Source organism: Microcebus murinus, chromosome 19, assembly GCF_040939455.1.
Source record: "Microcebus murinus isolate Inina chromosome 19, M.murinus_Inina_mat1.0, whole genome shotgun sequence".
Classification (NCBI taxonomy): domain Eukaryota; kingdom Metazoa; phylum Chordata; class Mammalia; order Primates; family Cheirogaleidae; genus Microcebus; species Microcebus murinus.
Window position 1 is genome coordinate 13,225,432 of NC_134122.1, and position 22,333 is coordinate 13,247,764.

Below are 22,333 nucleotides of genomic sequence, written 5' to 3' on the forward strand. Positions count from 1 at the left end.
CATGCGTGTCCGTCCCCCAGACGGTGTGCATCGCACTCATTATGTGTGTATATACCCATCCCCTCCTCCCCCCTCCCATCTGCCCGATGCCTGATAAATGTTATTCCTGTATGTCCACTTAGGTGTTGATCAGTTAAGACCAATTTGCTGGCGAGTGCACGTGGTGCTTGTTTTTCCATTCTTGGGATACTTCACTTAGTAGAAGGGGTTCCAGCTCTATCCAGGAAAATACAAGCGGTGCTAACGTTGTTTCTTTTAGCTGAATAGTACTCCATGGTATACATATACCACATTTTATTAATCCACTCATGTATTGATGGGCACTCAGGTTAGCTCCACATCTTTGCAATTGTGAATTGTACTGCTATAAACATTCGAGTGCAGGTGTCTTTTTCATAGAGTGTCTTTTGTTCTTTAGGGTAGATGCCCAGTAATGGGATTGCTGGATCAAATGGTAGATGCACTTGTATTGCTTTAAGGTATCTCCATATTGCTTTCCACAGTGGTTGGACTAGTTTGCAGTCCCACCAGCAGTGTAGGAGTGTTCCTCTCTCTCCATATCCACGCCAACATTTATTGTTTTGGGACTTGTGAATAAAGGCCATTCTCACTGGAGATAAGTGATATCTCATTGTGGTTTTGATTTGCATTTGCCTGATGATTTGGGATGTTGAGCATTTTTTTTCATATGTTTTTTGTCTATTATTCTGTCTTCTTTTGGAAAGTTTCTGTTGATGTCCTTTGCCCACTTTTTGATAGGGTTGATTTTTCCATGCCGATTTTCCTAAGTTCTAAATAAATTCTAGTTATCAGCCCTTTATTGAATGTGTAGCTTACAAAATTGTTCTCCCATTCTGTAGGTTGTTTGGCTGTGCCAAAGTTTTTTAATTTGATCAGGTCCCATTTATTTATTTTTATTGATGCTGTGATTGCCTTTGGGGGTCTTCTTCATAAATTCTTTGCCTAGGCCAAGGTCTAGAAGAATCTTTCCAACATTTTCCTCTAGAATTCTAATAGTTTCACACCTTAGGTTTAAGTCTGTTACCCAGTGTGAGTTGATTTTTGTGAGAGGTGAAAGGTGTGGATTGTGTTTCAGTCTTCTACATGTGGCTATCTAGTTTTCCCAGCACCATTTATTGAATAAGGATTCTTTTCCCCAGTGTATGTTTTTGTCTCAAAGATGAGATGGTTTTATATCTGGGTTCTCTATTCTGTTCCACTGGTCAATGTCTCTCTCCTTGCACCAGTGAAAAGCTGTTTTAATTACTATAGCCTTGTAGTATAGTTTGAAGTCTGGTAAATTGATACCACCCATTTTATTTTTATTGCCTAGGATCACTTATACTATATGGGGTCTTCTCTGGTTCAATATGAAGTATAAAATTATTTTTTCTATGACTCTGTAGGTCACTTTGGGTAGTATAGACATTTTAACAATGTTGATTCTGTCCACCCACGAGTACCGTATGGTTTTCCACCTGTTTACGTCCTCTGCTATTTCCTTCCTCAGTGTTTCATTGTTCTCCCTGTAGAGATCTTTTACCTCCTTAGTTAAATATATTCCTAGGTACTTTAATTTCTTTGTTGCTATTTTGAAGGGAATTGAGTCTTTGATTTGCTTCTCACTTTGACTGTTATTCGTGTATATGAATGCCTCTGATTTGGTGTGCTGATTTTGTATCCTGAGATTTAACTGAATTCATTTATCATCAATTCCAGGAGTCTCTTGGTTGAATCCTATGGTTTTCTGGATATAATATCATATCATCAGCAAAGAGTAAGCATTTGATCTCTTCTAGTCCCATTTGGATGCCCTTAATTCCGCTCTCTTGTCCGATTGCTATAGCAAGGACTTCCAGCCCTATGTTGAATAGAAATGGAGATATACCTCTCAGTATGCTGTAGGGCCCCAAAAGGAAAGGTCCTTTTGGAGTCTCCTGTAGTCTCAAGCACCCCTTCTTTTGACCCTTATTCGATGTATGCTTGTCTGGTTATTTCTTCCACTTTCTTCTAAAATCTATCTTCTTTGCAGAGACACTCTGGCTGGCGGTGTTTCTCATTTGCCATGTTGCTCCTGCCTTGATAAGGGTTTAAAATTATATACTTGTGTCTCAACTAGTGGAATGAATCACTTATAGGAGGGTATTTCAATAATCCAGTTGGGAGATGGCAGCAGACTTTGCAAGGGAGTATGTCTACACATCCAGGTTTTCCCAGGAGAAGCCCTATTTATGCCCGTGGCCGCAATGCCTTCTTTAGCTATCAAAACTATTACCCCAGTTTGGATGATAAAGTATATAGTCATCCAGTCACCATACAGACACTTTTGCATAAAGACAGTATTTTTTTTAATTTTAAAATTCTGCATCTGAAAACACAGTATGACAGAAAGCATCTATATACACCTGCAGTGTTTTTGGTATGATACAGTATTTAATACATCCACTGTTTTCTGCAAAAAATTTTGCTTTGTCAGACAGAAACAAACTCCCCTAGACAAAAAAATACAGCTAAGGCACAATTTTTTTGTTGTTGTTGTTCTTGTTTTCTGCTAAATGAAAAGACAGAAAAGGTGCAAAAATGGGCAGGTAACGCAATTGTTTCCAAGAGTCACATTCTACTTCGAAGAAAAGCTTTCAAATGATTGGAACTTTGATTATTGTTCAATTTCTGATAGTTCAATATCTTTTAAAATACTCCTTTAAATAAATAGCAAAATATCTACATCTTTCAGCGTGTGCCATTTGAATTCTCTTTTTTTTTTAAACTTTATTTACAGATTCTCTTTTTTTTAAAATCAATACAAAATATTTCTGTACAGTTTTATGCATATTATGATCTATAACAAAATAGTTATTTTTAAAAACTATATCACCACATCTTTGAAAACAATGAAGGGGATGGTAATAACTTATGGTGAGGCCTCTAAAACAAATACCCAAACAAACGCTATTGACAACATAATATGTTTTTAAAAAAGACAAAAGGACTACAAAGACAATTGCGCTCAATTCCAGTGAATTTCCTATGAAAACCCTGGGGTTGTCTTTGGCCTCCATCAGCACTGGAGCGATGGAAGGGTAGAGTCTGAAGGTAGGCAGAGGGTGATCCCTTTGAGAACACTACCCATCTGCTGGGAATATTTAGTGCTATCACTTTCCAAGCAGGAAGGACAAAGGATAAACTGAGAAACCCTCCTGTTTTATCCTTGGAGGAAGTACACAAAGTCACCCAGTCTTGGGGGGAGGGAAGGGGAGGTTTGGAAAGCACTCTGCAGGTAATTAAGCCAGCCCATTACAGAGGCAATATGCTCTAAGAGAGTGCTTCAGGAGTTGGCTAAGGTTTAGATGAACACCCAAGCCTTTATTTTGCCCATAGGAAAAATATAAGGACATTTTTCTTAAAGATGACATTTGTAAGCAATTTCTACTACATCTGCAACTATAGATTGGCAGCCTCTGGCTTAGGAGGCTGCCACAAAAGCTTCACAATGCTCTTTCTTCTGGAGGTGGGAGGAAATGTGAGGGAGAAGACGGTCAGCTTCCCAAAAATAATTTTAAGGCCACATTTCAAAAAGGAGAAACCTAAGGCTGTTTTTTGTTTTTTTTTTTTTTGGAAGGGGGGATGGGAGAAGCAAGTTGGAGGAAAATGAGGAATGGGGGTGGCAAGGTGCAGAACCTGTTTTCCGGTGGTGGCTGTAGGCAGTTGGAGTATCCCCAGCCGAGGGAAGAGAGGCCACTTTCTCCCTGCGTGGGGCTTGGCAAGAACAAGAACCAAAGACAACGTGAGGGATAGACACAGGTGGCGCATGAAAGCCCTCCTCAGTCTTAAGAGGGTCCTATACAGTATCTTGTTTGTAAGGTAAGAAAAATAATACTTCTAAGAGAAGGGAGGGAGGGAGAGAATTTGCATAGATCGTACATTCAACTCAAGCAGATTTGGACACCTTTATTCCCCCTCAGGTAAACTTCTCAGCAGACACAATGAGGTAGTGCCTGTGGTAGACCCATGGGCAAAGTAAGGTAACTGAGGCAGAAGCTAAGAGGACATCCAGTGAACCAGCACAGCTCTGCATGGGTTCAGAAGAGGCTTCCAGAGACGTGGCAAGATGGCAGCCAAAACTTGGGATTTGGAGAGAGCCCAGCTGTTTTGCACACCGCCCCTCTGTCTTTGCCATTTCTGCCTGACTTGATGTGGCCCTCTGGATGTCTAAGGGGTAAGAGTTCAGATCTCCAAATTCTGTTCCTTTTTCCCTTCAGCACAAACTGTCTTGGGACCAGGAGAGCCGAACAAGCCTCTTGTTCGGCTTTTTCCCTCCTCCACCAGGGCAACGCCTAACCTCATTTTAAACCACCTCTCCAGAGAGCAGAGGTTGCTGGCAGTGCAAAAGTGGAACTGTGGAATTTTTCTTTGACCACAGTGTGTGGAAAGAAAAAATAACCAACACTGAAAAATCAGATTTTCAACAAGACCTCTGGATTTCTGGCTTCCCTTACCCAATTGGAAGATCTCACTACACTGTGCTTGCGTTCTTACATGCAACGCCACGCTGGAGCTGTTCCTCCTGGATGGGTCCCCTGGATGCAGTGTCTCTCACCAGCCATTTCACGCATTTGTGCCCCCACTGTTGAGTGTGGTTTAACGGGGCAGACGTACCTTGCTATGTTGACAGCTGTTTCCAGTGTGCCCCCGGGGATGCTGCTGGGGAGGGGTGTCCCTAATCCTCAGTGAACCTGGTTGTAAAAGGGGTCCTTGTCCATGCCACACACCCCGTGGCTACTGCTTTCCTGTACTTTCTTGGCAGAGTCCAAGGGTGCAGCCACCATCCTCTTAGTATTTGTAAACCAAAGAACCAGGAGGAGGCATGGTACTCACACCCCCAGGCAGGCATCCAGAGTACCTGCAGTTGCCCTTTTGGGGGTGGGTTGCATGGTCTAGCTTATCCTCTCAAACCTTTATTTGCATTTTAAAAGATAAACCAACAATGAGAAATAAAGCCAGAAGACCCTTCCCAAGGAAGGAACTAGTGCACTTCTTAAAACATGAGGACCTTGGGCTTTGCTCACATCCTCCTTTATGCATGACTGGGGAAGTAGGATTTGGGATGGCTTGCTGTCGCCTGAGTGTCACTGGGGGGGTAGGAAGTCATACCGAGTGTGCCAGTCTATTTCCTTGGCTCCACAAACCCACACGTAAGTCCTACCTCTAATTCTTCCTAAATTTCCAGGCATCTAGTCAGTGGCTCAGCCCTAGGCCCTGTACCCTGCTGGCTGTAATAGGGTTTCCAGAAACTTCACTCCTGTGCCTTTGAAATTCTCAAGCAGCCAGAGCTCCAGGCTGCCTGACCAATGGCCTCCCATAAATCAATCATTCTCAGGCATGTGGAAAAAAAAAAGGAGTTATTTTCCCTGGGAAAACATCCCCTTTTCTTAAATCGTGCTTTGTTTGGAATCCTCCTCCTCCTTTTTTTTTTTTTTTTTTGATGCAAATGTAACATCTGCAAAATTATTATCTGGACTAAAACCAGAGGAATACCCCAAATTAGTGCAAGAGGGGAGTGAAGCCTCAGGGGAAAGAGAGTGTCCCTAGAGCAAGTCAGCTCTGCCTTTCTCCACTGGTTCTGGGATGGAAAAGAGGGCAGAAATGTCAGTGGGTGTGGCCCTGTCTTGAAGTCTGCAGGCTCACACTCTGCACAGGGACCTACCATGGCTGAAAACACGGAGCCCTAGTGACTGGCAAGGAGAGTGAAAGGGAAGCCCTGGCCATAGGCAGCCCCCTCAGAGGTTGTACGGGCTTTCTGGGAGAGCCACACGGAGGCTCCTAGGACCACTGTTGACAATGGCTAGGTCTGGCCAGTCTTTTCCTGTAAAGGAAGGGGCCAGTTTCCCTCTGTCATGGTTGCAGGGAGGGCTCCAGCTCTCTGTGGTCAGCACATGCCCCCAACCCCATTCCTGGGCCAGGGTGCCTCAGGGATTCCAACACTCTTGGAAATGAAGGGACAGAGCAGGCCATACCCTGTGTGAGACAGAACGAGGCTCCAGCCCGCCAAGCAGTGGATGATGCGGGTCAGAGCTTTCCTCCTAGGGTGTCCCTGGAGGGTGGAGGGCAGACAGAAAGACGACAGGGGGCAGTGGGTGGCAAAGGCTGGGGGCCTTTTGTGAATAAAGGCGGCTCCAGTTAGTAAGATAACATAATTGACAAGCTGCAAAAAACAGCACCTACTAATTAGTCATTGACTAAAACATATAAATAATAAATATCTAAAGTGTCCCTTCTCTATGTCCTCAATTGCCAACAGGACATCCTGCCTTGCTGGGCGGGGGATGGGGTGACAAGTACCTTCAAGCCCACCCTGGAGAGAAGTATCAGGACGGGGTCTCCACCAGGGTGTGACTCTTCCGAGGGAACCCTGTCGTTCACGGGAGGTAGGGTGACAGGAGGAAGGGGCACCCATGGCAAGGAAACCTTGTAGGTTTCAGTAACTCAAGCATTTCAATAACACTATTTTTTAAAACAACCTTCCCACTTGTATGGGCCTGTTGGCACTGTGGATAAAGGAAGGGCGTGGAATTAAAAACCAAATCTGGTGACTCCCAAGAGCATCGAGCGTGCAAGTTAGGAAAGTTTTGTGGGCCTGACCTCAAATTTGAAGGGCTCTGGCAGGTGACAGGTATGGCTGAGCTGTCTGGCTACAAGCGATGTCTTTTGAGTTTCGTAGCCATGGTCCCCTAAGATTGCATTTTCAAAGACCAGAGAGGTCATGCCCTTGGCTGCCAGGAGGTGGATGCTCACAGCATCGTCTTGTTTCTGCTGCTTTGTGTGGCAGCCTGGCCGGGGAGGCCCGGGATAGTTGGCAATCACACTTCTGGGTGGACCTTGGCCGCACCCCATCAAAAGGCTTTTCTGCTCATCCAATTACTAAGGAGAATAGCTCAACCCATGGAGGGTTGCAGGGAGGCTCAGAGCCCTCTCACGCCTGCTACCTCCCTTGAAATGGCCATGACCATGACATTCAGGGACTTGTCATTGCAGGGTCTCCCAGCCAAGAGGAGCAGAGAGACAAGCTGAAGGGTGGAGCAGGAAAGCAAACCCACTGTCAGTCTGGGCAGTGCTGGTCTAAGTGGGTTTTGCAGAGCCCTTGGGTTCCGACGAGGTACCTTAGGAGAGGCCCGCGGCAAAGGGACCGCCCGGTGGGCTGGGCTTCCAGAGGGAACCTCACACGTCACGTTCCTCAGCTTCAACCAGAGAAGCTGGGATTGCATCTGCACCTTGAACTTCTGCCTGCTATTGAGCTCAACGTTCTGCTGCTCAAAATAAAAGCTTGAAAATCACTGGTCTGGGGAGTAGGGGAGGTCGTGTCATTGGAGGGGATGATGAGGAACCTGTAGGACTTGAGGATCAACCAGAATAGGTGAGACCACCACGGCGCTGGGACCGAGCCATCCCACCCCCAGCCTGCCAAACGCAGGTGGTCAGACCCCCCCGCTTTGGCCTGCTCACCTGCCTTCCCCACCATTCTATGGCCAGGAGAGCCCCTTGCACAAAAGGCAGCCCCTGGGGCCCAGGCCCCGCAGCCCCTACGGCTGCTTCCCCACTGAGATCCCCGCTCGCACCCAGTGCTACCTGAGCCGGCCATCGGGTTTGACTGCCCCCAGCTCTGACTTGGGGTCAGGGCTGAAGGAGCTCCAGGCCGTCTGGCTGCAGGTCTGCATGACGGGGCAGGCAGTGGGGCCTGTGGCACAGATGTCCATGGCGGTCCACATCCCGCCCACCAGCGAGTCCAGCCAGCCCTCCAGGGCCGCGCCCGTGGAGGCCGCGTTCCTCCGAGCCTGCTCCACCTGGGCGGGGCTGATCGGCAGGCTGAGGACAGGGTTGAGGCTCTGGAAGCTCTGCTCCATGTAGGCGCTGCGCGGGGGCCCGTTGTGCAGCTTCAGTGCCTCCTCTGAAAGCCAAAGGGAACAGTTTCCAGATTAGAAGAGCCACCACCTGGACAGCTACTTAGCGTATGCTCGGTGCTGCACCGGACATCACCTGTTTTAATTCACGTGACAATTTCATGAGGAAGTTCTTTTAGGAGTCCCATTTTACAGGTAAGGACTGAGCCCATTTTGTTCAGGGCATGACGTGTTTCTCTATTCATTCAACACATTTATGGAGTATCTTTAATAGTCCATTCAATATGTATTTTTAAGTACCTACTTTGTACAAGCCAATCATTCAACACATATTTACTAAACATCTATGATCTGCAAGGCATTTACTCCATAAATTATGTGTGTGTGTGTATATATATATATATAGTGCCTATTAGGAACTGGGCTCTATTCTAGGTGGTGGAGTGAACAAGATAGGGAAGGCGCTTACAAACCAGTGGAGAAAGATTGAGAACAAAAATAAACAAGGTATTGAGTTAGAGCAGAGGTTGGGCAAACTACAGCCCTTGTACCAAATCTGACCCACCACCTGTTTTTATAAATAAAGTTTTATTGGAACATAGCTATACTCATTTGTTTGCATATTGTCTATGGCTGCTTTTGTGCCACCATAGCATACGTTAAGTATCTGAGATAGAGGATGTATTTCACCTGAAAAGCTGAGAATATTTATCCCTTTTCAGAAAAACGTTTTCCAACTCCTGGGTTAAAGGGGGACATGGTGTTTATGTTATCTGGGGTGGGCAGGGGAGACCTCTCTGGGGAGGTGACATATGAGTGCTGATTAACAAACAGACCTGAGGAAGGAAATAGCAAGAGGACATAAACAGGTAGAAGACTATACCACGCTGGTGGGTCAGCAGAATCAACATTGTTAAAATGTCTATACTACCCAAAGTGACCTACAGAGTTGATGCAATCCCTATTAAGATACCATCATTTTTCACAGATACAGAAAAACTAATTTTACGCTGTGGATGAAAGCAGAGAAGACCCCATATAGCAAAAGCAATCCTAGGCAATAAAAACAACATGGGAGATATCAATTTACCAGACTTCAAAGTATACTACAAGGCTATAGTAATTAAAACAGCTTAGGACTGGCACAAGAACAGGGACATTGATCAGTGGAACAGAACAGAGAACCCAGATATAAAACCATCCTCATAGAGCCATCTCATCTTTGACAAAGCAGACAAAAACATACACTGGGGAAAAGAATCCTTATTCAATAAATGGTGCTGGGAAAATTAGCCACATATAGAAGACTGAAACAGGATCCACACCTCTCACAAAAATCAACTCAGATTTGAACTCAGTAACCTATTTGAACCTAAGGTGTGAAACTATTAGAATTATAGAGGAAAACATGGGAAAGACTCTTCTAGAAATTGGGCCTAGGCAAAGAATTTATGAAGAAGACCCCCAAAGGCAATCACAGCAGCAACAAAAATAAATGGGACCTTATTAAATTAAAAAGCTCTGCACAGCCAAAGAAACTGTCACGAGAGCAAACAGACAACCCACAGAATGGGAGAAACTTTCGCAAGCTACATATCCGATAAGGGGCTGATAACTATAAACTATTTAGAACTCAGGAAAGTCAGCAAGGAAAAATCAAACCACCTTATCAAAAAGTGGGCAAAAGACATGAACAGAAACTTTCCAAAACAAGACAGAATAATGGACAACAAACATATGAAAAAATGTTCAACATTCTAATTATCAGGCAAATGCAAATCAAAACCACAATGAGCTATCACTTATCTCCAGTGAGAATGGCCTTTATTAACAAGTCCCAAAACATTAAATGTTGGCATGGATGTGGAGAGATAGGAACACTCCTACACTGCTGGTGGGACTGCAAACTAGTCCAACCTCTCTGGAAAGCAATATGGAGATACCTTAAAGCGATACAAGCGGATCTACCATTTGATCCGGCAATCCCATTATTGGGCATCTACCCAAAAGAACAAAAGCCACTTTATGAAAAAGACACTTGCACTCAAATGTTTATAGCAGCACAATTGCAAAGTTGTGGAAACAGCCTGAGTGCCCATCAATATATGAGTGGATTAATAAAATGTGGTATATGTATACCATGGAGTACTATTCAGCTATAAGAAACAATAGTGACATAGCCCCTCTTGTATATTCCTGGATAGAGCTGGAACCCATTCTACTAAGTGAAGTATCTCAAGAATGGAAAACCCAGCACCACATGTACTCACCAGCAAATTGGTATTAAGGGATCAACACCTAAGTGGACATATAGGAGTAACATTTATCGGGTGTCGGGAGGGTGGGAGGGGGGAGGAGAGAATGGGTATACACAACCACAACAAGTAAGATGTACAACGTTTGGGGGATGGACATGCTTGAAGCTCTTACTCGAGGGGGGAGGGGGGATGGGCAATATAAGTAACCTTAACAGTTTTAACACCATAATATGCTAAAATAAAAAAATTTAAAAAAGATAAAAAAAGATACCATATTCATGAAATGCAAGGTACATAACAGTGTGTGGTGGGTTATAAAAAAGCAATGTGTGTGAGTACATAAATGAGTACATTGTATATGCATAACTTATAAAATTATTTTAAGAAAAAAAAAGAAACAATGGTGATATAGCACCTCTTGTATTTTCCTGGATAGAGCTGGAACCCATTCTACTAAGAGAAATATCCCAAGAATGGAAAAATAAGCACCACATGTACTCACCAGCAAATACAGAAACAACAGTTATCGGGTGTCGGGCAGGTGTGGGGGGAAGGGAGGGGATGGGTACATGCATACATAATGAGTGTGATGCATACCATCTAGGGGATGGACATGCTTGAAGCTCTGACCCTAAGGGGGAGGGCAGCAAGGGCAATATATTTTTAATATACATAACCTTAACATTTGTATCCCCATAATATGCTGAAATAAAAAAATTTAAAAAAAGGAAAAAAAAGAAAAACAGAACTGGGGGAAGAGAATTCCAGGCAGAGGGAATAGCAAGTGCAAAGCCTAATTAAGCACCTTTCCGCAAATCGCACAGGTAACGAGTGTCAGAGCCAGGGTCTGAACACAGGTCTGTTGGCCTGAGAGCCTGGCGAGGAGTCAGCGCTCAGCGCTCAGTGTCTGCCATGGTAAGTCATGGATTTCTGCTTCCCGGCAGCCCAGTCAATGCGTGGGGCATGAAGCTTGGACCAGAGTGGGGTGGGGTGGGTGGTCAAACTAGCTTTCGTAACAGTTCTGCCTTGCTGGGCCCCTACAACACACCAGCTTCTGAGACACGCTTCATGCAGGAGCCCAGGCACTGCAGTCAGGCTGTCTGGGTTCGAATCCCCACGCCCCACATGCCAGGTGTGTGACCTCTGACTTCAACGCCCTATGCCTTAGTTTCTTCACCAATAAAATGAATAAAGTACTAATACCGTGCTCATAGCTTTGTCAGGATCAAACAGGTTGATTCATATAGAGTGCTTAAAATGGCACCTCAGATCTACTAAGGGCTTGAAAAAGTTTACCTGCAATTATTACTGCTGGTACTAGTCTGTAATCCTCACACACAGACACCCTTATAGGGCTGGTTTTATCATACCCATTTTACAGATGAGAAAACAGAAGCAGCTATAGTTAGAGGCAGATCTGGGGTTAAATCCAGGACTGGCTGACGCCAGAGCCAGTGCTCTCCTGGAGATGCATCCACCACTGGGAAGTTACAGCAAGGTTCCTGTTTCTGTTTTTCTAGCTGGGAGCCAGTCTTTTAAAGATTTGGTTTCCGCCTCTGTATAATGGGGATACCCATCCTGCCCCCAGTCAGTCCCACAGGGCTGGCAAGAGGCTCAAACAGAAGTCCCATGTGCTACGAGAACTGTAAAGTAACGGGCACACAAGAGGGACCGTTACGACTTCCCAGGGCTTCAAAATGCAGAAGCAGAAAGCGTAGGAGTTTGGGGCGAAGGAAAGAAGCTAGACCCTTCTACTTTTTAAGGAGTCCCCACTCATTGCTAATTTTATTGCTAAATATAAGCATATATATTTTTAAGAAGACCGGACAGCGAGTCTGGAGTCGGGTTTTGCTACAGCCGAGATAGCCGGGATGAGAAGGAACCTCCCTCCGAGGTGATGCAGTGATGATCACCAGACCAAGCTTCCTGACAGCAGCTGCCGCCATCAATGGCAACCAGGAGAACTGGGATAATTTACCAGGTTATTTTCCTCTAGTATGTGTGGTCCTGAGTGGGGAAGGAGGAGGAAGCAAAACCATTTTTCTGTGCCTCTAAAAGCAATGAGAATACTAGCTGAACTCAAAATGTGCCTTGACTAACGGACAAGGACATCATTCTTCCAATGACCAACGTCCCAGGGAGTGGAGGGGATCTATGGTTTGGAAAGTGACAAGCGGGAGAAAGAACATATACATCGAACACAGATTCTGCCTTGCTGGGATTCGGCAAAGCTGCTTTCTCCCCTGGTAGTCGCAAGGCACACCACACTTAGAAACTGGTCCCAGCCCACCCCTCTCTAGCGCCGGCGGTCAGGGTGGGCAGCCCCAGCTCCATCTGCCGAAGACCAGAGCCTGCTGCCCTTGGCGCAGGTCTGGATGCCTCCATTCTGCAGAGAAGCTGGGGGGCTGGGGGGAACCCAAACAGACAAATGGCAGGACATTCAAAGTGAAAGGAGCAGCTGACAAACATTCGAACACTGGGAACCAAATACTGTGGTTGATGCAAAAAACCCTTATGGGAAATGAAGTTAATGTGGGAAATGCTATTACAATATCAGCTCACGATGCTCGTCTCTATAATTAAATTTTCCTCAATTCCACCTCATCAGATTTCGTGAGATTACCAGGGACGCATCAATAGCAAATTACTCTTGATGAATCATTTTACAAATTGCATTGCTCCCACCTCCGTGTTCCCTGTCATCGGAACATCGTTAACAAATACAATTACCGACGACAGGAGGGCCGCTCCCCGTGGGGTAAAATGACCCTCGGGTCACCCTGGGCATGGGTGGAAAGAACTGTGCCTTCCTCAGAAACTCCAGCAGAGAACATTGGAAAAATCGGGACCCAATGCATGGCGCTGGGCTATTTTGCCAGGGTAGAGGGGTGGATTCAGGAGTGTTCCTTTGTTCCGTCCTCAGGTGCACATGAAGCAACCAAGATGTGGTCAATTACATCCCTCTACTCCATGTCTGGCTTTGGAAATCCTTAGTGACACCAAGATGTGCACCTAATCAAGGGGGCCCTAGTGGGTGGGCTGTGGCCCGGCTAGCTCTGGAGGGGCTGTCTTTTGCCTGGTTCATAGGGGCATGGAGGGGCGTGCTTCCCTCTCAAGAAAACTACAGGTCTCCATCCTCCTGCTTGCTCAGCACGGAGACATTGCAGAAGCTGAGAGTTCACTTCAAGACCCCTTTCCTAGGACTTCAGGGATTCTTCCCCAGGTCTGTGTCTCCCTCCCTTTGCATCATTGGCTAAATGGAACCCAAACAAGAACTCTTTTCAGCTAAGAAGGTCTGGAATGTGTTTCTGGATTTCACGTTTGTGATCTGGTAGATGGAGATGAACAATTCCAAACACTGAGAGACTCTGAAACCCTATTTCTAGAAGTCTGATGGATGTATCTGCAGGAATATGAATAATTTTATGTATAAGAATCTTTTTGCAGCAATATTGGTACCATCAGCATCATCATCATCATCGATACACCAAAGGGGGTGCAGACAGACGGTGGTTCCTTAACCCAATGGACTATGTTGCAGCTGGTAGCTTTACACAGACTGACTCAGAAAGTAAAAAAAGCAAGTTTCACTGCAAAATGCATTATTCCATTTTTTAGAACTCAGCGAAGTTTTTGTGTTCTCTGATGCGTGTTACGTTAAGCTGTGCTGATAGATAGTAAATATTTTTGGCTCGTGGGCTGTGCAGTCTTGGTCACAACTACTCAACCTGAAACCCCCCTGGAAGTATGCATGCCAAACTGTTCGCAGTGGTTACACGTGGAGGTAGGATTTGAGGATAGAGAAAGACATTCCCCTTGATAAAAGAAGGTAGAAAGGAGGAAAAAGAAGCATAAAAGTAAACTCTACGAATGGGTTAAAAAAAAAAAGGCAGGTATGTTAGGAGCCAGCCAGCCGTCTCCCTGCTCTCCGTAAGCAGTGGAAACCACTGTCTTGAATTTCATGTCAATAATGCCCTTCATCTCCTCAGAGCTTTCTATGGACACACGAATCCCGAAATAGTATATAGCTGGCTTTGTCTGCTCTTGAACTTTAAATAAATGCATCATAATTATGATTTATCCTGTAATATTTCCCCCGCAACAGGATGCTTGACTGGCCCAAGCCAACACAGGTGTCTGTGCTCTGCTGAAGCTCCCTGCGGCCCGGCATCCGCCCCGGGAACACACCACAGACTGCCCATCCTTGCCGGTGCTGGGCTGTTTTTGCTTTTGTGCTATTATGAAGAATTCTTGTATGAATATTTCTGCACCCGTCTCTAGGGCCTGTACCTAGGGGTGGAATTTCTGTGCGGTAGGGTGCATGGAAGTTCAGCTTTATAGGAGACGCTAAACGATTTTCCAAATGCACCTTGTCAAATCACCCTCCCACTGGCGTCGGGAATGTGCATCGTTTTCCAACTTTACCAATATATGACATTATCTGTCACTCATTCACCGATATGGTGGGTGTGAAGTGGAATGTCTTTGCACTTTGAGTTTGCATTTCTGTCATTATTAATGGGGCTGAGCGCCTTTTTATACGTATGAGGGCCATTCCTGTTCTCTCTCTCTCTCTACTTTTTTTTTTTTTTTTTTTGGTTTCCTCTCTTTTATAGCAGGGATTGGCATCTTTTTTCGTAAAGGACTAGTAGTAAATATTTTTGGCTTTGTGGGCCATGCCATCACTGTCACATCCATTCAACTCTGCCATTTTATTCCCAAAGCAGAAACAGGCAACGTGTAATGAATGTGACTGTGTTCCAATAAAACTGTACTTACAAAAACAGACAGTGTGCGGATTTGCCCTGCGGCCCGCCGCTCACCAACCTCTGATTCATGGGATTTCTTTATATGTTCTGAATATGAGTATTATTTTTTTTAAATGGATAGCAAATATCTCCCGCTGGTATGTGGTCCATCTTTCTACCTAGTGCATCATAGCTTTGATGAACAGCATTTCTCATTTTAGTTACTTTTGAAATAGTAAACTAGATTTGCTGAAACTCACTATCTGCCTGGGTTTAATTCCCATCTTGTCCTAAATATGATCGAGGCCTTCTGCATGTCCAACGGGAGTCCAACACATAAGTATCTAATACATAGACAGACGACATCACCTCAGTGTGCAGGTAGGAAATTAGCTGGGTCTCTAGGGCAAACGAGCAGGAAAAAAAAAATACCGAGAGCAAGCAACGCTGTCCTGCAAGGCGGTCGCACGCCCCACATCTGAGCAGCATGGTCTGCCCAGGCCAAGGACCTGGGGATGGATGGAACACCTGCCCCCGCAGAGACACCGGAGCACTCACCTGGCTTGATGGGCTGCCTGTTGGAGAAGGTCAGAGGCGCGACGAGGAATTTGGTCTCTGCAACCGGCACCCAGTGGTGGAGAATTTTCACTGTCCAGACCCCAGGCCTCAGGGGCAAGTTCAAAGGGGGCTTGTAGTGGGTGAATTCGGCAGTGGACTCAATCAGGATGTCGTAGGTGGCAGCAATGACGTTGACGGGGTCCACCCAAATGACGGTCACGGTCACGTTGGGCCCCTTCCCCCATTTCTGCATACCCACCGGCTCGTCCATGGGCCCCAGGAGGCCCCCAAAGTTGCGAAACAGCCGCTCCTTGGCATCCCAGTCGGTGCCGACCTGAAACAGGGGAGTGAGTCTGAAACCACCGGGCCTGGGCTAGGGTGCTCCGTCTCAGAAAGGCTCAGGAGCCTGCTGCTTAGGCTTCATATGCCCATTTTACAGATGAGGAAACTGAAGCTCGGATTAAGTCTCCTGTTCGAGGTCACACAGCTAGGAAGCAGGTGGTCTGGGATTTGGGCCTCACCTGGGGGATCACAAGGCCCGTGTCCCCTCACTGAACCACTGGGCCACCTGTGCCTGGACACAGCATGTGCTCTGAAAAGACGAATGTGCTGAGGGATGCATGAATGCCTGCTTGCAACTGTTACGAGGGAACACACGCCCTGCCACTCAACAGGTGCAGCGGGTTCCCACTTTGGTCCCTGGTTTTCCAAATCACACACCTTTGTTTAGTGCTCACGTTCTGAACAAGAACAGATTGTGGGTTTTGGAGCTGCCCTGTCATCTGCTAGGAGAAAGGAGAGACCTTTGCCACTGCCTATCATTTGCGGGAGTTCAGATGGCTTTCCTAGGAGGAGACAGGTCTGGTTTCCTAAAATCATTCTGAGCTGGACCCTAGGGACGGGAGAGGCTGTGCGATCCATCCCTCCTGCCACCAGCTGGGGGTGTGCACAGCTGTGACCTGCAGGAATCTGCTCTTTGCTTTCTTCCTTCCACTTTCGCTGCCTGCGATTTATTCTCCACCCTGTCATCAGGAAGGCCTTGTCAAATGTCCCGCTCCAGACCCTCCACACACCGGTTTCCAACAGATACTAACAAAAAGGATGAATGGTCACAAAACCACTTCGGTATCATACCCAAGTGCGCGGGCACCCTCTGTAACACTGTCCTTGCATCCTCCATAGCAATGGGCATAAATGGTTCTCTGAAATCTGGGTTCTAAAACCAGGACAACCTGGACAGGAGAGCTGTGGAGCAGCTGACAAAAAAACCTGGCTCTCGTCTCTAAACTGAAGACTGTGAGGACACAGTGAACCCCCAAGCATGAAGGAGGGGGCAGTCCGGGACAGAGCGGGGTGCTGTCACATCTGCTGTGACCTCCCAGCTCTTCTCCTAGGGCCTTGCTGTGGAAGTCCACAACCCTCCACTGCAAAAGGATCAATTATCCAGATTTAAATACATGCTGAAGTTTTAAGCTTAACATGCTGCTCCCCAGCTCCCAACCCACCCATCAGAAGGCTTCCCACTGCACTGAAATGCAACCTGAACATCCTTCCAGGGCGGGCAAGCCCCTGCCCGCTCCGAGACCTCTCTCCTACCATTCTCCCTCTCACTCATGTGCTCTGGACACATAGTCTTCTCTCTGCTTGGAATGTTCCAGAACTCCCCGCGGCTAGCTCTTTTACAGGTGTCAGCTCTAACGTTATCTCCTTAGGAAAGCCTTCCTGAATGAATCATCCTACCAAAGGCAGCCCCCATCCACGCCCTGAGTCAGCAATCACAGGGATGAAGTTCTATGTTCTCTCTAATACTTGTTATTAGCTGAATTGCTCACTCACTGGCTGGCTGCCCCACTAGACTACAATTCCGTGACAACAGGGGCCAGGTTTGTCCGGTTCACTGCTATCCTTCCCGCACCTAGCACGTTGTAGGCACTCAGTGACCGCCTGCAGAAAGGATGGGCATCTTTTCTCCAAGCCAGTCCCCCCGTGGGCTGGAGGAATCTACCTGAGCTGTTCAGCAGCACTGGCCACCTGCCGTGAGCTGGGCACCACGCATGGCGCTGACACAGATGGTGCTGACAACAGGGACATTCTCAACAGCCCACAAAGCGGGCCTATAGTTCTTCCCTTCCTTTTTGCTCAGTTTTATAGCTGTGCCATTAAAAATAATTAAGACTAGAAAAAATTCAAAATACAAAGTCAGGGCTCTCAGCATTAGGTGCCATTATTTCCGCGAGTGATCTTGGTGGCTCTCCCACCCAGGGCACCAGACCTACAGTGGGAACCTTCACAAATCACTAGCCATGGAGTGGCCAGCGTCATCTGTCACTGCCAGAGGAGCCCAGTCGCCCAACAGCAGGCTGAGAAACAGGCGGAGCGCAGACACCAGGCATCCATCTCTTTAATGGAACATTAATGTCGTCAATTGAATGCTTGGGCCCCAGCAAAGAATCCAACTGGGGCAGAGTCTAATTGCCCCCTGGCGCCAGTAATTTATGGAGTGGGCTCCCTGGGCAGCTCACATCCAGCAAATCCGCTAGGAGCCTTAATTGAAAATGGTAGCTTAACAAGAAACTCTCGCTGGTGCCTGTTTGACATGGGGACCCTTTCCGGGGGCACGAGTCAGCTAGGCAGGGCCACAGGGGGCTGGATAAGGACCAGCAAGGGCCCTCCATGCTCCCGGCCCCTCCAGGTCCTCCATATTGTAAAGTCGGACCCTTCATCCTGAATCTAGTAGCCGGATTCATTGAGATGAATCACCCACTTAGCTACTACGTACTGACGCGGGGAAGGCAGAAATCAGGTGCTAGAGTTTTGTGTGCGCCACGCTCCCCAAGACTGGTCATGCTTTCCCTTCCTAGCACCATCACCACCCAAGCGCATTCACTCATTCATTCAGAAATCTCATTCAGCACCTACAAATACTACGTGCTCTTCTACGTGCTGGGGATACAGTAGCGGGTGAGGAGACAGTTCCTGCTCTCTTGTGGGCAACTGAGTAGTGACCAGATAAATCAACAAGATAATTTTAGATAGTAAATGCTAAGAGAAGGTGACAAAATAGGGAAGGGTTAGGTGGACAGTGTAGCTATTGTGGCACAAGTGGGTGGCCAGGGAAGGCTTCCCTGAAGGGGCACCGCTTGGATTTATATCAGAATGACAAAAAACAAGCCAGCTATGTGACAACCTGGGGAAAGCATTCTATGCAGGGGGATCAGCACCTGCCAAGCTTGAGGCAGGAATAGGTGTGGCATGTTTGACAAAGATGCAAGAAATGTGAGCGGGGTGGAGAGTGGTACTGGATTAGGCTGGAGAAGCAGACGAAGGCCAGATCATGTAGGGCCTTAGGGATCTGGAGGCAGGGCTGATACTACAAGGTGGTGCTGGGTAAATCCATCTCCCTAGCCAGAAAAATACTTAAAATCTAATGCTGTATTGAGGGGGGAGAAACCACTTTCTATGATCCACGCATCAGTCCATAGCTCTACCCATTAACCCATCCGTCTATTATCTATCCATCCTTCTATCCATCCATCCATCCATCCATCCTAATCATCCATCCTTTTATCCATCTATGCACTCATCTATTTATCCATCCACTCATCCATCTGTCCCTCCATCCATCCGTCCATTCGTCCGCCCGCCCGCCCATCCATCCATCCATCCATCCATCCATCCATCCATCCATCCATCCATCCATCCATCCATCCACCCACCCACCCACCCACTTATCCATTCATATATTCAATGATTGAGTGATCTGGTGCTTACTTTAAGCTAATTCTTGTGTTATAAACTGGGAGACAAAACCACAATTACACATGGGATTTGTAGCCAGAGAAACTTGGGTTCAATTTTGAGCTCTTCCACTTCCTAGCTATAATCCAGAAAAATCAATCGATTTCTATAAGCCTCAGTTCTCTCATTTGTAAAATAGGACCAATGCCACTATTTCATTAGGAAATAGTGGTTTGTTACTGGTCTATTAATAACATAAGTTTAGGAAGGGTCACTGATGAGGATGAAAAATTAAGAGGAGCAGAAATTCTACTCCAGAAAGTAGGCCAAGGTTCCAGGTTGGTTTGGTCCTTTGGCAACTCCACTGTCCCTCTCCTCCTCCCCCGTTTAAGATGCTGGTGTGTGTTTGGGGCTGGAGAACACATCTTCAGGGCTCTCCAAGCCCTCTTCTCCTCCATTTCCAACTACAAGTGTCAGATTGTGGAACAGAACCCAGCATGGGGACTGCAAAAGGATGAAGCGTGACAACATCCGGCCTCTTACCTCAGAAAACTGAAGCCTCCCAAAGTCGCTGGGTGGGCTTGCAATCTTGAAGACTTTCTTCGGCATCACCCATGTCTCCAGGGTCTCTAGCTTGCTCACAGCCAGATTGGTGGCATGATGCTTGATCAGAAAGCCCTGGAAGCGGTCAGCAAGGAAGTAGAGGTGCACGGACGCTGGGTGGCCCATTGGGTAGTACCTGAAAACACAGGAGCTCATGGGTTAAGGCTGCAGGTGCTCAGCATCACAACAGGGCTCCCCTCCACCATGCTCGTCCTGTCCCTAGAACAGTCCCCACGTCATACAATTCCTACCCTAGTCCTTTGCATCCGCCTGAAAGCTGCTCCCTATGTCTCCATGATCTCGATGACTAGGAATAATTTTTTTTTTTTGCTGATTATAAATGAAAAACATGCTGACCCCACAACAAAGAAAATAAAAGGACTGCTTTTTATGCCTCTTCCCATAAATAACGTCAATTCACAGATATTGATTGAGTCCTCCGGCGCTTGGTGCTGGGGGAGCGACGATGGTGTGTGAACGTTGTCATATTGATGGATTTCCCTTCAGCCTTATTTTCTATGCATATATTTGCATAAATATTACACAGTTGGGATCAGAACATGTAGACTGGCTATATTCTGCTTTTGCTCTATGGTATTTCCTGAGCATCATCACGAGTCTTGGAAAAGTCTCTGAGACCGTGATTCTGTGTGTGTGTGGATGCAAAGTGTTCCACTGTACGCAGTGTCAATTTCACAGAGTGATGATTCTCATTTCTTTGCTGTTCTACACAATGCTGCATTAAACATCCTTGAGCAAAAATTAAAGATAATTCTTTTTCATTCCTCTTTCTTCTCTCTCTGTTTGAATCTCCAATGGGCTCTCTTTATGTCTGTTGCCTAACTTCATCAGAAGTACTGACTCACGCTCTCACAGTCCTTTTCACCCACATGAGGCATCGTCTTTAAAAAGGCATTGCCCATCTGACATAAATACATGTGCACGTGCTTATATAGGGAGCTTGTTGTTTAAAATGCATGCCTTTGGTCCACTGAGGTTGGATGGCTGAAAGGAGCAGGGAAGCTAAGCAGAGATGCCCAGAGAACATCAGGGAACACAGAACAGAGAAGGACTTTGAAGGGGCCCGGCTCGATGTCCTTCCTACTTGTAAAATAAAGAGCTGCCGTTTCTGCAATGTGCACATGGCACAGCACTAAGCGGGTGCTTGTGGGTCCCTAATAATAGCATTACACAAATCACTGTCCCTGCTCAGCTAAATGCAGCCTTCCCTCTGGTCTCGATGTGGACTTTTAAGTCTTTATGTCCAATTATAATGGTTAGGGAAGCCACCTTCCTGTGTTTACACATCTCCTGAAATCACTGCCTTGTTACTGGGATGCCTCCGGGGGCTCTGGGAAAAATGCCTGCCCTGTCTTCAGATTGTTTGCTGGGCATTCGTGGCTCATGCAAACCTGCTTTGAATCTGGGCTTTGGGAGCAGAAAGCCCTGGACTGTACTGCTCACTGCTATTTTACCATGGCACAAAATCTAGGCAGGGCTGCACCACGGAACTTTCTGTGATGATGGAAATGTCATGCTGTCCAATAGAGTAGCCACTAGCTATGTTTGACTATTGAACACTTGCAATGTGGCCACTGTGACTGAGAACTGGATTTAAACTTTTATTTTGTTTTAGCTAATTCAGAATTACATAGCCACTTGTGGCTAGTGGCTGCTGTGGACAGCAAAGATACAGTCACAGGAAAGCCTGTGGTAGCCTGCATTAATGTCCCCAAGTCTTCCTGTCTCCTTGTGACTTTGCAGGTTTCCTTGCGCCAATGAGGCAGAATCTTCTTTGGCCAACAGAAAGTTGTGGAAGGGGTGTCACGCCAATTCCCAGCCATGGGCTCAGAAGCCCTGGACGTTTTTCCATTTGTTCACTTGCTCTTTCGTGATCACCATCAGAGAACGCCTGGGCTAGCTCGCTGGAGGATGAGGCTTTTGGCACAGAGCAGAGCCACCTGGTTGTCCCAGCCGAAGCCATCCTAGATCAGCTGACTGTTCCCAGCCGAGAGCCACACAGTCACCCTCCTGACCTGCAGCTGGTTGTAGATGCCAGAGTGAGGCCAGCCCAGCCCAAGAAAACTGCCCCACTGACCTGCAACTCGAGCACTACATCAATGCTTATTGTTTCAAAGCATCGATTTGGGATTGTTGTTACGCAGCATTACTGTGGCGATACACAAGCAAGGCAATGGCAAGGTGTGTTCTGTAACCTGGGTGGGATGGGACAGCTTGTCACAGGAGTCAAAGAAGAAAGTGTTTCCAGAAGGGAGTGGTCAACTGTGTTGAGTGCTGAGAGGGTCAAGGCAATGCATAATAATCGAGCACTCTAGAAATCCAGGAGTTAATCTCCTATCGACTTGCCTTCCCTCACTTCCTGTCAAGAAATCTTGCTGTCTCCACCTGAATCCATCCTCCATTCTCCTTATGCATGGCCGAATCCTGCTCCAAGCCACCATCGCTCCTCACCTAGACCTTTCCAGGAGCTTCCAAAATTGACCCCCCTTTTATTTCGTCCACTATGATCTAT

General features: G+C 46.6%; 1 protein-coding gene across 1 annotated transcript in view; it reads right to left on the reverse strand.

Annotated features, from left to right (window-relative positions):
• Positions 1–2,324: 2,324 nt before the first annotated feature.
• Positions 2,325–22,333, reverse strand: part of XYLT1 (xylosyltransferase 1) — a 296,218-nt gene continuing 276,209 nt past the window's right edge. The window contains exons 10-12 of the mRNA XM_020281516.2: positions 19,741–19,936; positions 15,460–15,793; positions 2,325–7,942 (exon numbers count right to left, since the gene is read on the reverse strand). Of these exons, the coding sequence (XP_020137105.1) occupies positions 7,620–7,942; positions 15,460–15,793; positions 19,741–19,936 (853 nt within the window). The 3' untranslated portion in view covers positions 2,325–7,619. The remainder of the gene's footprint in view (positions 7,943–15,459; positions 15,794–19,740; positions 19,937–22,333) is intronic.